Here is a 19,791-nt window from a genome sequence, read left to right on the forward strand (position 1 = left end):
ACTGTTCTTTGTAAGTCATGGCACATTTAATTAGTATTTCTCCTAATTTTTTTGTAAAGAAAGTTCGTCACTATCAGTTTTTGACACTTTATAACTAGAAACGAGCGCGCTGCTGCTGCGGTCGCAGGTTCGAATCCTGCCTCGGGCGTGGATGTGTGTGATGTCCTTAGGTTAGTTAGGTTTAATTAGTTCTAAGTCTAGGGGGCTGATGACCTCAGATGTTAAGTCCCACAGTGCTTAGAGCCCTTTGAACCATTTGAACTCGCAGCGAAGTTTTTCGTGACAAATAAAGTTCACTTTCACGAAAGTTTATTGCACAAGTGTCTGCTCCAGGAGGCAAGCACTACATTGTCCACACTGGGACACGTTTCTTGTCGAGAAGCCATCGATAAGTTGTGTCCCTCGTGCTGGTAGGGGGAAACCTATTATGACACTATTTGTGTGACCTGACGCTGAAAGCATAGCTGAAATAATCCGAGAATTTGGTATAAGGTCTGAATCACCAAATTTAACTCGTGAAACATTTACTGTTGCAGTAACAAAAGTTACATTTATGGGAAAAATACATACTAAGACAAAAAAAAGTACCGCGAAGGAATTATCTGAGTGGGACGGAAATCGGTAGAAAATTTTTAAATTTGTGGTAAGGTCTTATGGGACCAAACAGCTGAGGTCATCGGTCCCTAAGCTTACACACTATTTAATCTAACTTAAACTAACTTACGCTAAGGACGACACACAGACCAATGCCCGAGGAAGGACTCGAACCTCCGACGGGGGGAGCTGCGCGGACTTTGACAAGACGCCTTAGACCGAGCGGCGAAATCGGTAGATGTAATGTAGAAGTGCACACAAACAAATGACGACAATTTTAAAAAAATGGTTGATTTATCAAGCTTCAACCAACTGAGCAAGTCAATAACGCGTTGTTGCACAGCCCTTATGGAAGCAGTTATTCGGCTTGGCATTGATTAAAAGAGTTGTTGGATGTCCTCCAGAGGGATATCGTTCCAAATTCTGTCCAATTAGACTATCAGATCGTCAAAATCCCGAGATCGTCGGAGGGCTTTGCCCATAATGTTCCAAACTTTCTCAATTGGGGAGAGAACCGGCGACCTTGGTAGCCAAGGTAAGATTTGGCATGCACGAAGACAAGAAGTAGAAATTCTCTCCGTGTGTGGGAGGACATTATCTTGCTGCAATGTAAGGCTGGGATGGCTTGCCATGAAGGGCACCAAAACAGGGCTTAGAGTATCGTAGACATACCGCTGTGCTGCAAGTGTTCCATGAATGACAGCCAAAGGGTCCTGCTATGATATGAAAAGGCACTACAGACCATCGCTCCTGGTTCGCGGGCCATATGGTGGCCTACAGTCAAGTTGGTATCCCACTATTGTCCTGGGCGTCTCCAGACACGTTTTTGGCCTGGAATATCATTGACTGCTTCGAACTAAGCCCCAACAGCGCCCTGGGCAGCGGTGGGGTACCAGCCTGCCTGTCGTTCGCCATACCGTCTGACAACAACGTCTGGTCTGCCATTTCTTTTCATACCAGGATGCCTTCCTTTTACCAGGTGTGGAAGTATGAAACAGGAATTTCCCTATAGATGATGCTAGTCGTCAATGTAGGACCCGTGAGACCGAGTCTGCAGCGCCATCTGCTTCCTGTAACGGCTGACGACCAATGTCAACAGACAGTAACCTAAGTTGCATACATCGGTATCTGTTTCAAACCCATAAACGTGTCTAGTTTTGTGCCTGCGAAATAAGATTTGAGGACAGCGTTGGTTTTCTGTTGTCATTTGAAGGAAACTGCTGCAGAATCGCATCGAATGCTTCTCGAAGCTTTCGGCGAACATGCTGATGGGAAAACACTGTGCTTCGAATGGTCCTAAAAATTCAAAAGTGATGATTTTGACGTGAGAAACGACGAGGATGGGAAAAGACCTAAAGACTTCGAAGACAACGAATTGCTGGTCTTATTGGGTAAAGATGATACTCAAACTCAACAGGAACTCGCGGAACAATTGAATGTGACGCCGAAAGCCGTTTCTTTTCGGCTGGAAGCTGTGGGAAAGATACAGGAACTGGGAAAATGGGTTCTGCATGAACTGAATGAAATTTTGCAAAAACAGACATAATATATGATAGGATAGCCGCAATCAGAGATTTGACAATGTAACTTTTAATCCGTCTTGGTTGCAAAATGTTTACTCGTATGACCGGTTTCGGTTCCTCTAGAACCATCTTCAGATCTGATATTTCGGTTACAGGAGTAACCCGTCCAAGTACAGCAACTTTCACATGCTGCGTCACCGAAACCGGTCATATGAATAAACATTTTGCAATCAAGACGGATTAAAAGTTACATTGTAAACTGAATGAAAGACAGAAAGCAAATCGAAATACCTCTTGTGAAATGCTGCACGCCAGATACAACAGAAAGTCTTTCCTCCATCGAATAATGATGAGAAATGATATATTTTGAGAATCCTAAGCGTCGTAAATCATGGGCGAATCCAGGCAAACCATCGGCATTCACTGCAAGACCAAATCGCTTTGGAAAGAAAACAATGCTTTCTGTTCGGTGGGATCAGAAGGGTGTCATCTATAATGAGCTGCTAAAACCTGGTGAGTCTGTTAACACTGATCGCTACCAACAGCAAATGATCGAGCATTACGTGAAAAACGACCGGAATATGGAAAAAGGCAACACACAGTCATATTGTACCACGATAACATTCCATCACACACAGGAAAACGGGCCTGGTGAACGATCAAGGCGTTCAGTTGTGAAATATTAGGGCATGCAGCTTGTTCTCCAGACTTGCCTCCGTCCGATTATCATCTGTTTGCATCACTGGGACACGCTCTCGCTGAAACACCCTTCAGTTCGTATTGTAACGTCCTTCGGATCTTCGGTCTTGGCTAACACACAGCGGTAGAGAAATGAGATTGTTCTTTCTTATGTATCGGTATCGACGGGGGGTTACAAACAGAACAGAACATTGATGAACTGAACTCGCGAATTGTGCGATATATTTACTTCACCAAATGTAATTAAATCTTTTATAATCTATGGCTTATCAGTTGCTATTTAAATGTTAATGATAAGTTCAAATTAGTTCCAGCGACACCAAATTCCCTATAGACCGGTTGTAATCTCAAATCTATAATCAATCGTAACAGTGTTATTAATTCCTAACGACAAAGAGTTTCTGTATAAGCACCGAGCGCTTCAGTCAAATAATATCGCAGCACGTTATCTCTATAAATAATATTGTAAAACTTGAATAATAAATGCGTGAATTGACACGATATGTTGCTTTATTACACAATATTAGTCACTTCCTAACGGAGCCGTGAGGAAGAAGCTTTCCCAGGTGTTGGGGGGAATTATAAATTACATGCTTCGTAACTATCACCAAGTTCCATAGTCCATTAGTTATTACGAATGAAATTGTCTATCTGTGTTCACTTCCTAAATAGTGTAAACTTCAGGTTATCTAATTAAAAGTCACTTCTGTCTAATACATGCAAGTCCTCTATCTGAATTCTAAATAACGTAATTTCTGAAGTGAAAGTATCGTTTCACTGCGTCATAGTAGATCACAATAATCAATTCTGAAGAAAAAAAACAATGTAATTGCGCCTACATATACGAGCATTGCAAAGTATGACCTGCTTCGGCTAACTCTCGTAACGTAGTGACAATGGATTGAATTATCCTTAGCCATTACCCACGAATCTCAGAATGTACTCACAAGGAGTATTCTTTGGGAACGTTGGTTCTACTTTGCCAATTTTAATTATAATGATTATGCGATTTACTATGATTTTGAATTTTGAGTTTGATTTTACTGGAATCCTATCTTTCTCTCGTATGTTAATAAATCACTAAGTATTAAATTCCTGATTCAATTACTGGTTAATATCCTAATAATAGTGTTCGCTTGTTCATTTTTCATGGAATTTGGGACTTGTTTTGGGGAAATCTTTGGGAATTTTGGAGCTAATTTTTGATTTTCATTTCTCGTCCGATGAAGTGGCATTACAGTATGAAAGTGTACGAAAACAGCTCGCCGAGTGGTTCGCTTGAAAAAAATAACTGTGTTTTTGGCGTGACATTCATAGCTTGCCGGAGAAGTGGGAGAAACTTATAAATAGCGGTGGTGATTATTTTGAATAAAATATTGTTTATCAGTTTCAAACAACAGACATATAATTATTGCAACCAAATTCCGGTTTCACACTTCTGCACCTGGAAAATTGGAATTCTAATCAGAAAAGGAAAAATTCTTCCTAAAGGAACAGTGCGATGCCGTAATTTCAGTTTGACAGGCTCGTGTGTCGATAGTAATGCTTTTGGAGTCCAAATTCCGCTTTCATACTTCTACACCTGGTAAATTGGAATCCTAACCAAAAAAAGGAAAAATTCTTCCTAGAGGAACAGTGCGATTCCGCAATTTCAGTTTGACAGGCTCGTGTGTCGGTAGTAAGGCTTTTGGAGTCCAAGTATTCATCTGACCTGCCAAGGTAGAGTAGTCGCCGAGCCCGACTTCCCAAATTAGAAAAATAAAGTAGAGAAGGTCGTCGGGAAATGAAATGGGGAACGCCACATCGCGAATTATGCTCCTACAGCTGACAGGTGCTGCAAAACAGGAAGACCAGGAGGACCGGCTGGCACAGGTATGGTGGACGAGGGATGGGGGAGAGATGGTATCGGCGGTGACCAAGCGCGCAGTGGAGAGGGAGTGCTTTGTGACGTGTGTCGGCGCGTTTACAAAAGAGCAGGACAGCCGGGGACGACAGACGGCGCTGGGTGGCAGAACGGCGACCACGGCAGCGCAGGACAGAGCAGTGATCGGGGTGGTGGTAGGGGTAGAGAGGCGGAGCTAGAGAGGCGAGGTAGAGGGTGATCATCCAGTGGCGCCCAGCATGGGACCCGCAGCGCTGCTGAGGCTGCTGGTGGCGGCGGCGGTGGCGGCCATCACCAGCGCCAACCTCGCCCTCGGCGTGAGTATCCGCACTGCCTTTCTCTCCATCAACCGCTGAACCTACTGCATGTTTCCCTGTGGAATTTTACGCGACCTCACCCTCCTATGGCTCATCAGCACAGTTCTAGGTGATCGCCACTACCGGAGCTTATAAAAACACACATGAGGAAGGGGTGGGGGGAGGCGCAGGGGGCCCGCTTCCTGGACTCGGGTAGGCGCGCCGGCCCCGGATCGAATCCTCCCGGCAGATTAACGACGAGGGCCGGTGTGCCGGCCAGCCTGGATGTGGTTTTTAGGCGGTTTTCCACATCCCGCTAGGTGAATACCAGGCTGGTCCCCAAGTTCCGCCGCAGTTACACGTGTCGCAGACATTTGCAACACGTCCGCACTATTTCACGCTTTACACTAGATGCAGTACACTGATTCCGTCCTGGGGGGGTACGAGGTGGCGGCAGGAAGGGCATCCGGCCATCCCTCGGCTAACATTGCCAAATCCGTTGTAACCACGCCGACCCTGCGTTCGCTGCAGGACTATGGCGTAAGCGAAAGAAAGAATTGTTGATGACGACTAAATGTCAAGTGAGTTTTAGATGTAAAGAAGTTGATGGATAACAGCAGAGGGAGATTCACGAAACTATATGAGGCTTCAACTCTTGCAACGCAAAGTAAATGGTGAACAGATTCATAACACTACTAAATCTGTATTTGCGTAAGTATTTCCTTGTGGATGAAGTTAGATCAGCTGAGGACAGTTTTGAGCTAATTAGCTTCCTTTGTCTCGAGTCTCAGTGTCTTAGACATACAAGGAAAAATTTAGATCCAACATGGCCGCGTCTGGGCTATTTCGGAACGGGAAAGAATAGACTCCAAAACTTGTATAAAGTAAATAGATGTCTTTCGCGTAGAAAAGAAATAGCGAATGATTTTAGCAGGAAGCGTCATGTGGAGTGAAATAGACCTACAAAAGAGAGAGCGGTCTTCAAGGCCCTGTTCAATCATATCAACTACATAAAAAAGTGAAGACTTTAGCTCGGAGTCACTTAATTAGGGATTTTTTATTGATCAACTAATAACACAGTTTTCGATAAAGTTAGCTACTGAAAGTAAATTTTCAGTTTGTTCGGCGTAACGTGTGTGTGTTATCAATGAAGAAGGCAGATTTGCAATCCAGCACATTCAAGGCGTCAGATTGTTGCAGATGTCGCCGCCCTCGCGAGTGGTCTATCTTTGTCATTCTGAAGGAGAGAGTTCTCCACGTGTGGACGAACTCTTCGAATTTGAAACTCGATTATAGCACGCTGTTTCTCGCGCACTGGCGTAGTTATGTTACACACAGCCATGTTACACGTTGCCATTTGAAGCCGTCTAGCGTCGGAGGTTTGCGACTTGCGTCCTCGAAGAGGCGAAGCCGACATAGTAAAGTGCATGACATGTAAAACCACAACCGATACTGAGATAAGAATACAAAATTCGGAGGAAATACTTTCAGCACGCTCTGGTAATTATTTATTGTGGGATCCTTTGATACAGTTTCCTCCAGCTGAAAGAATGACAAATGTTCAGCCTCAACTAACATTACTTGGTCTCCTTAATCTCAGGATCCCTCCGCATTTTCGTCCAGACTATTCCGTCCATTATATCGGTGGGAGACGCCAGAAGAACATCTGCGAATGTACAGTGAAACGAAGCATTATTCTGTGGCGATGGGCGCGCGGACAGTCTGCTTGACTCTTCGGTTTTTGTTAGTATTCTTTGTATTGACTAGATTTTTCAGTTGATTGGTGTTCGAGCTTAAGGAAATAAAAGGTTATTGCCCGACTACTCCAGGAGCCGGATTTCTTGTTTCATTATGCAGCTGAAGTAGATGTTGGCTCGTCGAGCATCTGTCGAGGTAAGCAGTGCATTAAAGGCATCTGAGGACAAGGTTCTCTGCCCATGTTCGATGACAGACAGGGATTGACGCCACACGTAGAAAATTGTGAATCCGTGCCGTGTGCACAGTCAGTTAAGCACAACATGTCCCATCACATTAGGTTTACACTCGGTCAACCAGTATCTTAGCACCCACGCCAGTTAGCTTCTGATCGTTTTGCCTCAGCGAAGGCAGTATTCGAAAAACTCTTGCGCTCGGGAGTCGTCCGTAGATCCGACAGCCCTTGGTTCAAATGGTTCAAATGGCTCTGAGCACTATGGGACTTAACATCTTAGGTCATCAGTCCCCTAGAACTTAGAACTACTTAAACCTAACTAACCTAAGGACATCACACACATCCATGCCTGAGGCAGGATTCGAACATGCGACCGTAGCAGTCACGCGGTTCCGGACTGAAGCGCCTAGAACCACCGCTCGGCCACCGCGGCCGGCGACAGCCCTTGGTCATCACCACTTCATCTAGTAGAGAAGAAAGACGAGACCTGGACATCATGTGGAGACTACCGGGCACTCAATACCTATACTACTCCTATCGCTATCCGATACCACATATCAGAGATTTTACGCAAACGCTAGCAGGCGCGACCATTTCTAGTGTCATTGATTGCCAGGAAGCAGGTAGCGCCTGCTGATATACCGAAGACGGGCTGTCACGACACCATTCAGCTTATTCGAAACCTCCGTATTCCGTTTGGTTTGAAAAATGCGACACAAACTTGGCAACGTTTTGTCGACGAAGTACTGTTTATCGTACTGCTTAGCATATCTCGATGATATCCTGGTCTTTTAGGCGTCCGAGAAGTTGCACGAATTGCATCTGAAGACTGTTTACCAACGCATTGATGCATATGGTATTTCGGTCGATGAATGAAAGTGTTTGCTTCGACGACGTCAGGTGCCATTCTTGGGATACTCATTGTCAACAGCCGGCATCAGTCCACTGCAAGATAAAATTGCCATTATCGAAGAGATGGCTCGCCCCGTCGATTATCATCAACTACGCCGGTTCCTTAGAGCAGTTAATTTCTACAGACAACATCTGCATATTGCGGAGGCCATCCAGGCACCTTTGACGTCAGCACCAGCCGGGAAGGACCCAGCGGCAAACGACCTTTGCAGTGGACACCAGAGATGTTGATGACATTCGATAAGACCAACGTCAGGCAGTAACCTTCCATTTCCTAAAGCTCGAACACCAATCAACTGAAAGATCTAAGTTAATACAAAGAATACTAATAAAAAGCGGATTGTCTGTGCGCTCGTCGCCAGAGAATAATGTTGCGTTTCACTGTGCGTTCACAGATGTTCTTCTGGCAACCCCCCCCCCCCCCCCCCCCCCAAGGTAGAGGAGACCTCCGCGAATGTAGGGGTATTTATATTTCTTCCGACTTCAAGCTCTCGTGTGTACTGCAGACGGTGCTTAAGCTTCTTCAGCCTCCAGTGCTGGCAGTGACGGTACTACTTCAGCTTGTGGTGCCGAGACGGTGTCGTCCGCGTCCATTAGTGTGGAAGGTGGCGCTTCGTGTTCAGCGAGTACATCCTCTTGCTCGTCAGCTTTGCCTCTGGTTTTGTTGGACCTTCGTACAGTATTAAAAGCAGATTTAGGAGGATCCACTGCAGAATTGGTTTATGGTGAACCATTAAGACTGCTCGGTGAATTCTTCGCCGATCAAACTGGGGCACGACAGACCGAATTGCCTTATGTACTGCAAACGGTGCGGGAGACTTCGTCCATCCGCTGTCTCGAGACATGGGGCGGTAACTACGTTCGTGCACAAAGATTTACTGTCGTGTACACTTTTAATGCTAAGGACAGACGCTGTCAAGTTGCCGCTGCAGCCCCCATATTCTGGGCCCTACAGAGTTCTCTCTCGGTACGAACATACCATGCATATAGACCAAAATGGGAAGTCCTAAGTGGTATCGCTGGAACGAGTCAGGTCTGAACATTTGTTACCAACCCAAGAGGATGTATACGCTGAACACGAAGTGTCACCTTCCACACAACTGGACACGGACGCCACTGTCTCGGCACTACAAGAGGAAGTCGTACCGTCACTGCCAGCACTGGGGGCTGAAGAAGTTCAAGCACCGTCTTCAGTAGACATGAGAGCTGGACGTCCGGTGACATGTAAATACCCCTATATGTCCTGAGCTCTGCTTTCCCGGGGGTGGGTGGGGGGGGGGGGGCTGGAAGTTGCCAGAAGAACCATTTTGCTTGAATTTCGTTTTACTTATAAACCCGTCTTTCATTTACATTTTCATCTGCGTTATTTTGTCCGTAGTGCAATAGGTATTTAGGTTATGTTTTAAATGCTTGTATGACGATTAACACGCAAAAAACGAAAAGAAATTGGACATCTGGTACCAGAAATACATTTTTCGCACCACTGCACAAATATAAATAGATTATTTGTTTTTTAACTAGTAGATCGGAATTTTCAAATAATTGAATATTATAACAGATAAATAAAATTATATTCATATTCATAAAAATTCCAATTGAAAAAAGAGCGATATAAGGAAAAATGAAACAAATGAAAAAGTTCATACGGTGATTAAAATGAAGTGACAAAGGAATAGAAATAAAGAATTACGTTTAAACTAATTAACTGAATAAAAATAATGGTTAACGTAATTTCAATAAAGATTTAAAATATAAAAAAATTGTACATGTGACGAGAATCAAACCGACAACATCCTGCACATGGAGCTGTTATTCTATGCGTTACACCACGCAATCACAACATACAACGTAAATTTTTTTAAGGTTATTAAGTGTCACACAAAATTCCGATATTTTCTTTCGTCAGTTACTGGCAAACGAGCGCCCACCAAGCTGAAGGGCTGCAGTGTGTGGTACCTCGGATCTTAAACTACATCTTTGCGTAGATAGTTTCAACGAAATTGTTCGCACCACTGGGTAGTTCTCCTTGTTAGTATGAAATACTAGTTATTGTTAATTGTATTATGGTACATATTTTCGTGCCATTATTTCACTGTAATTCTCTAAAACTTCATTGATATCAGTTTCATTCGAAACATTTCTTTCAGCCGATAAAAGGTCAGACTGGTTAGTCGTTCTTGATTCAACGTAGAGCGGAGATAACTTTATATTAGATCCACTTTAGAAAAATTTCTCTCGCATGATGCGACTGAGACACAAATAGTCATGTAGTACTAGTTCATTAGTGTTGTACTGGGTAACGAGTCACGGAAATCTCCAGTGCTACAGCCATAGCGTCATCGGAAGTTCCAAGAACAAATTTTGTTACCGAAAGTTTGGAAAATTTGCATGATTTCCTTCATGGCCGTCTGTCGTTGTTACGGTTTTTGTACTGTATAGATCGATCTACGTATTCAAACACTGACCGACGAACTACTTAGTCTACTGTCCGATAATCTTACGCCATGAGCTAGTTCTCCCGGTATTGTTTTATTTGCCCTCCTTTCTCGATAGGTCAAAGTTAATGTCCATATCACTGCATTTTTAGCGCCAAAAGTAACAGCGTTGTGTATAATTGTAGTTCGTTCCGTGACTAAAAACTCAACTGGGACTATTAATTTAGCGAGTGCTTAATTGAAAGTCGTTTTTGGAGACTGTAGACATTGTTGGACTAAATTTAGTTCCTCCAGTAACGTGTGCCAAAAGTTGATGTAGGTGAACAAGGTAAAATCTCATAGAGCTGTAAGTATCATGCTTGCTGCATATCTGGTATCAAGGTTTGCCTTGCATTAATCTTGCATATCTTCCAGAATGCTTTCAAAGGTTTCGACGTTTTATTATTATGATTTAAACTGCATTGTGATCAGCATTCCAGCGATTATCAGTCATTTCAAACCTTATTCCATTATTTTTTATTTTTTTTATTTTCTAAGTCATTCTCATGTATATGTTGAAGACGAGAAGATATAACATAACTTTTCTACAGTTCCAAAACAGATCACATATGGATGCATGAACTGCACGAAGATTTAAGGAATGATTAGTGTACGGAGTGAACAGAGTTTTTGAACTAAGTTTTCGAATATTTGTTGTTGTGCTCTCGATGAATAGCCTTCATTTATGTGGCATTGTCATAACCTTGAGCGCTACACAACGCAATATCCAGCAGATCTTTTTCCATCTGCAGGTGAGTATCTTCTCATATATCTCTGCAGTGTTGCCCGACGTAAGAAAACCTACGATTACTGCTCGTGAACATGATACAGATATGAAAAAACGTTTCATGCAGAATAACTGCGTCTGACAACGCGTTAGCTACCAGGAAGCAGCGGTATAACAGTTGTAAATTGTCGTAGCTGTGTTGAGAAAGTACCAGAGTTCCAAGAGCTGATAGAAAGTACTGATGCTCAAATCGTTATAGGCACTGAAAACTGGCTAAAGCCGGAGATAAGTGAAGCCGAAATTTTTGGGAAGGACATAACGGTGTTCAGAAAGGATTGGCTGAACACAGTTGACGGTGGCGTGTTTGTTGCTGTTGTTAGAAGTATTTATCTTGTAGAGTAACTGAAGTAGATAGTTTCTGTGAGTTAGTATTGGTAGAGGTCATCCTTGGCAACCGAAATAGGTTAATAATTAGATCCTTATATTGACTTTGCAACTCAGATGATTGAACTGCTGGAAGGTTCAAAGAAATCTTGAATCTAATTTCAAACACTTACCCGATTCATACAATTATAGTCGGTGGTGACTTTAATTTACCATCGCTGTGTTGACGAAAATACATGTTTAAATCCGGAGCTATGCATAAAATATCAATTGAAATTGCCTTGAACACATTCTCTGGAAATTATTTCGAGCGATTAGTTTGTAAGTTCATTCGAATAGTAAGCGGTTGTGGAAACACACTGAGTTCTTAGCGACAAATAATCCTGATCTAGTAAAGACCAGCAAAGCAGATACAAGGATTAGTGAACAGAAGGTGGTCGTAGCGAGACTGAATACCGTAACTGCCATATCCTACAAAAATAAACTATAAATGTACATATTCAAAATAGCAGATAAAAATTCCGTTGACGGCTACCTGAGAGACAACCTCCTATCCCTCCAAGTAAACAACGTAAATGTAGACCAGATGTGCTTGCACTCAAAGAAATAGTATCGACAGCAATTGAGAGATTTATACGAAATAACAACAAATGACTTGGTACTCAAAATAGTTCACAACACTGTTGCAGAAACAACGAGAAAAGCGTGCCAAATTTAAACGAACGCAAAATCCACATGGTTGAGGATCTTTTACAGAAGTACGAAATTTAGCGAGGACTTCAATGCGAGATGTTTACAACAGTTTCCACAGTCAAACTTTGTCTCGAAACCTGGCAGAAAATCCAACGAAATTCTGTTCGCATGTTAAGTATGCTACCGCCAAGACACATAAATGCTTTCTCCGCGCGATAGCAACGGAAATGCTATCGATGACATGGTGGTAAAGCAAAGTTACTAAATACAGCCTTCCGAAATTCCTTCACCAAAGAAGACGACGTAAATATTCCAGAATTCGAATCAAGAATAGCTGCTAACAAGAGTAACATAGAAATCGATATCCTCGGAGTTGTGAAGCAATTTAAATCACTTAATAAGAGCAAATCTTCCGGTCCAAACTAGTACCAGTTATGTTCCTTTCAGAGTATGCTGAAGCAATAGCTCCAATCTTAACAATAATATACAACCGCTCGCTTGACGTAAGATCCGCACTCAAAGACTGGATTGTTGCACAAGTCACGATAATATTCAAGAAAGATATTAGGAGTAATCCATATTCAGGCCCATATCATTAACGTCGATATACAGCACGATTTTGGAACATAATATTACCTTCGAACATGATGAATTACGTCACAGAGAACGGTCTATTGACGCACAGTCAACACGGATTTAGAAAACGTCATTCTTGTGAAACACAACTAGATCTTTACTCACACGAAGTGCTTCCGTACTTCTAGATTTGCAGAAGTGTTTTGACAGTGTACCTCACAAGCTGCTTGTAATCAAATTGCGTGCTTATGGAGTATTGTTTCAGTTATGCGACTAAATTCGTGATTTCCTGTCAGAGAGCTCGGAGTTTGTAGTAATTGACGGAAAGCCATCGTGTAAACCAGAAGTGAATTCTGGCGGTCCCCAAGGTAGTGTTATAGGCCCTCTGCTTTTTCTTATCTATATAAGCGATTTAGGAGACAATCTGAGGAGCCATTTTAGGTTGTTTGGAGATGATCCTGTCGTTTATCGTCTAGTTAAGTTACCATAAGACCAAAACGAATGGCAAAACGATTTAGAGAAGATATCTATATGGTGCGAAAATTGATGTTTGACCCTAAATAATGAAATGCATGAGGTCATCCACATGAGTGCTAAAAGGAATCCGTTAAAATTCGGTTACACCATAAATCAATCAAATCAGAAGGTCTTAAATTCAAATAAATACCCAGGAGTTAAAATTACGAATAACTTAAATTGGAAGGAACACATAGAAAATATTGGGTGGAAGATGAAGCAAAGGCTGTGATTTTTGGCAGTACACTTAGAAGATGCAACAGATCTACTAAAGAGACTGCCTACACTACGCTTGTCCGTCTACATCTACATCCATACTCCGCAAGCCACCTGACGGTGTGTGGCGGAGGGTACCTTGAGTACCTCTATCGGTTCTCCCTTCTATTCCAGTCTCGTATTGTTCGTGGAAAGAAGGATTGTCGGTATGCCTCTGTGTGGGCTCTAATCTCTCTGATTTTATCCTCATGGTCTCTTCGCGAGATATACGTAGGAGGGAGCAATATACTGCTTGACTCTTCGGTGAAGGTATGTTCTCGAAACTTTGACAAAAGCCCGTACCGAGCTACTGAGCATCTCTCCTGCAGAGTCTTCCACTGGAGTTTATCTATCACCTCCGTAACGCTTTTGCGATTACTAAATGATCCTGTAACAAAGCGTGCTGCTCTCCGTTGGATCTTCTCTATATCTTCTATCAACCCTATCTGGTACGGATCCCACACTGCTGAGCAGTATTCAAGCAGTGGGCGAACAAGCGTACTGTAACCTACTTCCTTTGTTTTCGGATTGCATTTCCTTAGGATTCTTCCAATGAATCTCAGTCTGGCATCTGCTTTACCGACAATCAACATTATATGATCATTCCATTTTAAATCACTCCTAATGCGTACTCCCAGATAATTTATGGTATTAACTGCTTCCAGTTGCTGACCTGCTATTTTGTAGCTAAATGATAAAGGATCTATCTTTCTGTGTATTCGCAGCACATTACACTTGTCTACATTGAGATTCAATTGCCATTCCCTGCACCATGCGTCAACTCGCTGCAGATCCTCCTGCATTTCAGTACAATTTTCCATTGTTACAACCTCTCGATACACCACAGCATCATCTGCAAAAAGCCTCAGTGAACTTCCGATGTCATCCACAAGGTCATTTATGTATATTGTGAATAGCAACGGCCCTATGACACTCCCCTGCGGCACACCTGAAATCACTCTTACTTCGGAAGACTTCTCTCCATTGAGAATGACATGCTGCGTCCTGTTATCTAGGAACTCCTCAATCCAGTCACACAATTGGTCTGATAGTCCATATGCTCTTACTTTGTTCATTAAACGACTGTGGGGAACTGTATCGAACGCCTTGCGGAAGTCAAGAAACACGGCATCTACCTGTGAACCCGTGTCTATGGCCCTCTGAGTCTCGTGGACGAATAGCGCGAGCTGGGTTTCACATGACCGTCTTTTTCGAAACCCATGCTGATTCCTACAGAGTAGATTTCTAGTCTCCAGAAAAGTCATTATACTCGAACACAATACGTGTTCCAAAATTCTACAACTGATCGACGTTAGAGATATAGGTCTATAGTTCTGCACATCTGCTCGACGTCCCTTCTTGAAAACGGGGATGACCTGTGCCCTTTTCCAATCCTTTGGAACGCTACGCTCTTCTAGAGACCTACGGTACACCGCTGCAAGAAGGGGGGCAAGTTCCTTCGCGTACTCTGTGTAAAATTGAACTGGTATCCCATCAGGTCCAGAGGTCTTTCCTCTTTTGAGCGATTTTAATTGTTTCTCTATCCCTCTGTCGTCTATTTCGATATCTACCATTTTGTCATCTGTGCGACATTCTAGAGAACGAATTACAGTGCAGTCTTTCTCTGTGAAACAACTTTGGAAAAAGACATTTAGTATTTCGGCCTTTAGTCTGTCATCCTCTGTTTCAGTACCATTTTGGTCACAGAGTGTCTGGACATTTTGTTTTGATCCACCTACCGCTTTGACATAAGACCGTCCTGTTTTGGAGTACTGATGCAGTTTGTGGGATCCTTACCAGATACGATTAACAGAGTACCTCGAAAAGGTTCAAAGAAAGCAGCACGTTTTGTATTATTGAGAACCAGGAGAGAGAGTGTCACGGATACGATACAGATTTTGATGTGGACATCATTAAAACAACAGCGTTTCTCATTGCGGCGGGATCTTCTCACGAAATTTCAATCACCTACTTTCTACTCCGAATGCGAAAATATTTTGTTGACGCTACATGGCGAGGGGGGGGGGGGGGGGGGACACGATCATCCGAATAAAAAAGGGAAATCAGAGCTCGCACGGAAAGATACAGGTATTCATTTTCTCCGCACCCTGTTAGAGTGTGGACAAATAGAGAATTATTGTGAAGGTCGTTCGATGAACTCTCTGCCAGGCACTCGAGTGTGATTTGCAGATTATCGATGTAGATGTAGAAGTAGACCTATATCTATATAAGTACTCCGGAAGTCACCTTATTGTGTATGGCGGAGGCTACTTCCTGCCACTAGTAGTCGCTTCCTTTCCTGTTGGTCTCATAAATGAAGCGAGGGGAAGACGATTGTGTGTTCTCTGTACGGCTTATCACCCTGTTCCTTACACGAAATGTACGGTGGCGGCAGTAGAATAGTTATGCTGTCAGCTTCAAATGCTTATCATTCGGTAGCTTCTAAGTTTCATGCAACGTTTCACAAAAAAATTAAAAATTCTAAATACTCGATTGACAAGCGCAATGGTCTGATAATGGAGCCTCTAACTCCAGACTGCACCTTATTTACTGAACACTTTTTGACATTGTCTTGGATTTTATTAGAAACAGTTCTGTCCTGGGAAACAACGTGCGACCCAATTGGTGTACATGGGTCCTGAATTTTCTCGAATTCTCGGGGAGATCTTTCGCTTACGCATGACGGCGGAAAATTTTGTACGCTTCGCGCTTCGATGTTTTTAAGGATTCAAGAATGTCTTCTACATTTCGCCTCTCGACATTTGCATGTCCTTTTCTGAACCGGGAGTGCAACAACCTCTGCTTTCTCAGTATTTTCCGAATTTTGTTATAAAACCCCGATTGGGTTTGCATCCGTCCTTAATACATTTCTCGGCACATAATTATCCAGAGCGCGATTTACAGTCAGTTTAAATTTTGCAGTAATTTGACTGCTTCCATTATATTCGAAATAAATGACGTCCATTCACTGTCTAAGTAGGCAACTAATAGCCGCTCATTTGCCGTTTCCAGCATACATACTCCCCTAGTCTTCTTTATGAACTTTAGTAACTATCAAAGCTAGATGACATCATTATCACTAATCTCTATACTGCCACTGTCGTTAAGGTCAGGCCTGTCTATAACTACAAGCTCTAAAATAATTCCATTACGCATGAGATGCAGAACTAGCTGCTGAAGACCGTTTTCGGAAAACTTGTTCAGAACTACACTAGTCAATGGAATTAAAGGATCACTTTTACGAAACCCCGCAACTGTCTCCGACTGCAACGCGTAAGTCTGAAATGTGCCTCAAAGGTGCCTGTAGCCTTCCTTATAACGGAGCAAAGCGTCGCACCCTGCTACATCACCCCTGGGGTCGACGACGTTTCAGACAGCAACCTATCGACACAGGGGAATAAAAAAGGGCCAGAGCTCAGAATTTCATGTGACGTGTAAAGGATGTTAATGATCACGCATTGACACAAGATTTCCCATAATTCTGCCCAACGCCCCCGTAGAAGTGTCACACGATAGGAAGGTCATTAGAGCCCCTCTTACCCATAGTTCACCCCCTATTTTGATGCCTCTCCGATGGAGGCCAGAACCGCGTCGCACAGCGTTAAAAATCGTGCGATTTTATTATGAGTGGCCGAGAAGAACGATTCAGACACAGAGCCGCTCAGAATCGAAACGAAAAGACCTCAGGATATGGCATAAAAGGGCGTCAATGAAACCACCTCTTTCCTTGGGACGTTGATTCCCACGCATTTTGCAGTAGAAAACGACAGCTAGATAGTCTCGACAAACTTGGACACTGCTGCCACCCTCGGAAGTTTGAAACGTTTTGTACAGAAACTGTGGGGTTGCGTCGCCATAGAACTTGATCGCATGTCTTTGGACTACAGTGCCACCGCAGTTTTCGCCCTCGTGTATAGAATGGAGCCACTAGACACTGTTGAAAACCACTCGACGAAATTTGGACACGATTCGAAGAAGCAAAGGATCCTCACACTTTTTAAGTTCTACTGTTTTGTATGCTCCTGTGGTATAACAATAGAGGAGTGCGACATTGGCACGCATGAGAATAAAATGGCAAAAGTGCCGAGAGCCACAATTACGGAAAAACCCTCAAGGGCGCCAACCAACATTTATTGAATATTTAGAAATGTGTCTTTACAGAGAAAAGCCTGTGAAATACTCCCAGGGCCTACAGGCAGGCAACTGGACTTCGAGGCGCGTCACGTGATTGCCTACCTGCAAGTGCCTCAGGCTACTTCACAGATTTTCTCTGTTAAAGTATGAGGATGGTTCAATAAGTAGTAATCCACATATTTTCCTCAGAACATATTTATTGTTAAGAGACAGAATTTGGTGACAATATACATCAACATGTCTTGTCCACTTCCTATTTTTCTACGTAGTCTCCATGATATTCTATGGCCTTACGCCAACGTTGTGGAGGAGCATGTATTCCCTGCTAGTAAAAGCTCTTGTCCTGTAGGCATAGCCATGTTTTCGGTGCAAGACTGACACTCTCGTCATCTTCTAAGTGTGTTCCCCGTAGAGAATCTTTAAGCTCCAACAATTCAGATGAAACGACTTTTCTTTGAATCTTTGTTCCGCTGTGAGCGTCCTTGAAAACCATCGTGAGCACCCGTTTGAATATCCGAGAGTCTCGATCATTGCAGACGGGCTTCCAATGCTGACCGACAACTGTAGAAATAATTGTCGAGTTGTGATGCGCCGGTCGGCACGAATAATGGCATCCACACGATTCAGCATGTCTGGAGCAGTTGCTGTGACAGGACGTCCCGAGCGTGGCTGATCATGGAGCTCTGTTCTGCATTTCCTGAGGCTGTAACTTTCTTTACCCATCACCCAACTGTACTCCTATCAACTGCAGCATCGCCGTACACTGCACACAAGCGCTCATGGAAGTTCACCACTGTTTCTTTTTCTGCACACAAGAATTCAATAACAGCACGCTGCTTGTAATGTGAGTCGTATGTAGGTGCCATTTTGACGCTGTATTATGGCTCTGCCATCTGCCAGAACGATTAGAAACTTAACTGGCGCACGGAACAAACAGCAAATGTGAAGCACCAACAAGGACGTTTGTCTATTATATTAATAGCTTTTTAAAAAAATATGGGGCATTACTAATTGAACGAAACTCGTACATTTTTAAAACTCCTAGTAAATGTGAGAAGGTGCCACCGACGGTTTTGCCACACTGGGGAAGGGGAGAGGGGAGGGGGTCTTGGAGGGATCCATTGGCGTTTTATCCTCTCATGAGTCACTGTCTCACTCCTCTATTATCAGGCCACAGGAGGGTGCGAACAGTAGACCTGAAAAAGCAGAAGGATCCTTCGCTTTTTCGGGTCATGTCCAAATTTCGTCGAATGTGGCTCCACCCTGTACACAAGAGCGAAAAATGCGGTAGCGCTCCACTACAAAAGGATACGTTCAGGTTCAATTGCTTTGCAGCCCACAACGTCCATAGAAGCGTTGAAACGTGTGAGGTGGTCAGCACTGCCAAAGTTTGCCAAGAATATCTTCCTGTCGTTTCCAACCGCAAAATATATGGGGAAAAACGTCCAAAGGAAATGGGGTGGTTTCATTGACGCCCTGTATGCCACCCCCTCAGATCTTTTCGTTTCGACTCTAAGCGGCGGTGTGTCTGAAATGTTTCCCTCGGCCGCTCACAAGAAAGCCACGTGATGTCAACGCTGGGCGTCGCGATTGTGACCTCCATCGCAGAAACATAAAAATATGGGGTGAATTGTGGGTAAGAGGGGTTGTGACGACCTTCCTATCGTGTACCACGTCCACGGTGTGGTTGGGCAGAATCGTGGTGAAATTCGGTGCAAATGTGTCGTCATTAATCCACTTTGCACGCCACATGAACTTCTGAGGTCTGGCCTTTATTTCACAAGAGTCGACAGCTTGCTGTATGAAGAGCCTTCGAGCCCTAGGGTGATGTCGCGATTGCATAATTACAGAGGAAGACTATAGGCAGCTTTGAGCCACATTTCAAACTTACGCGTTGGAATCAGAGATAGTGACGGGGTTCCGAAAAAGTAATCCTTCAATCATATAAATAAACGGGAAACTGTCTTGATCGCATAAATTTTTCAATGTGGTGACAGGTTTCGATCTTATTATAAGATCACCTTTAGACCATAAATGTCTGCCGGAGGCTGTGGCAGATGGCAACCCTCTTACTTTTGGCTGGTGGTTTGCTGGCAATCTGTGAGGACCTTTTGGATCGCGCAAATCAGAACGAAATGTCCTTAAGAGATTCGTAACTGGTGATGAGATATGGATTTACGGTGATGATGTTGAGAC

General features: G+C 43.4%; 1 protein-coding gene across 3 annotated transcripts in view; it reads left to right on the plus strand.

Moving 5' to 3' along the window:
* The first annotated feature begins 4,865 nt into the window (after positions 1-4,865).
* Positions 4,866-19,791, plus strand: part of LOC126456076 (uncharacterized) — a 134,016-nt gene continuing 119,090 nt past the window's right edge. For all 3 annotated transcript variants that reach the window (XM_050091830.1, XM_050091832.1, XM_050091833.1), the window contains exon 1: positions 4,866-5,015. In XM_050091830.1, coding sequence (XP_049947787.1) covers positions 4,938-5,015 — 78 coding nt within the window. In that variant the 5' untranslated portion in view covers positions 4,866-4,937. The remainder of the gene's footprint in view (positions 5,016-19,791) is intronic.

Source organism: Schistocerca serialis, chromosome 2 (genome assembly GCF_023864345.2).
Source record: "Schistocerca serialis cubense isolate TAMUIC-IGC-003099 chromosome 2, iqSchSeri2.2, whole genome shotgun sequence".
Taxonomy (NCBI): domain Eukaryota; kingdom Metazoa; phylum Arthropoda; class Insecta; order Orthoptera; family Acrididae; genus Schistocerca; species Schistocerca serialis.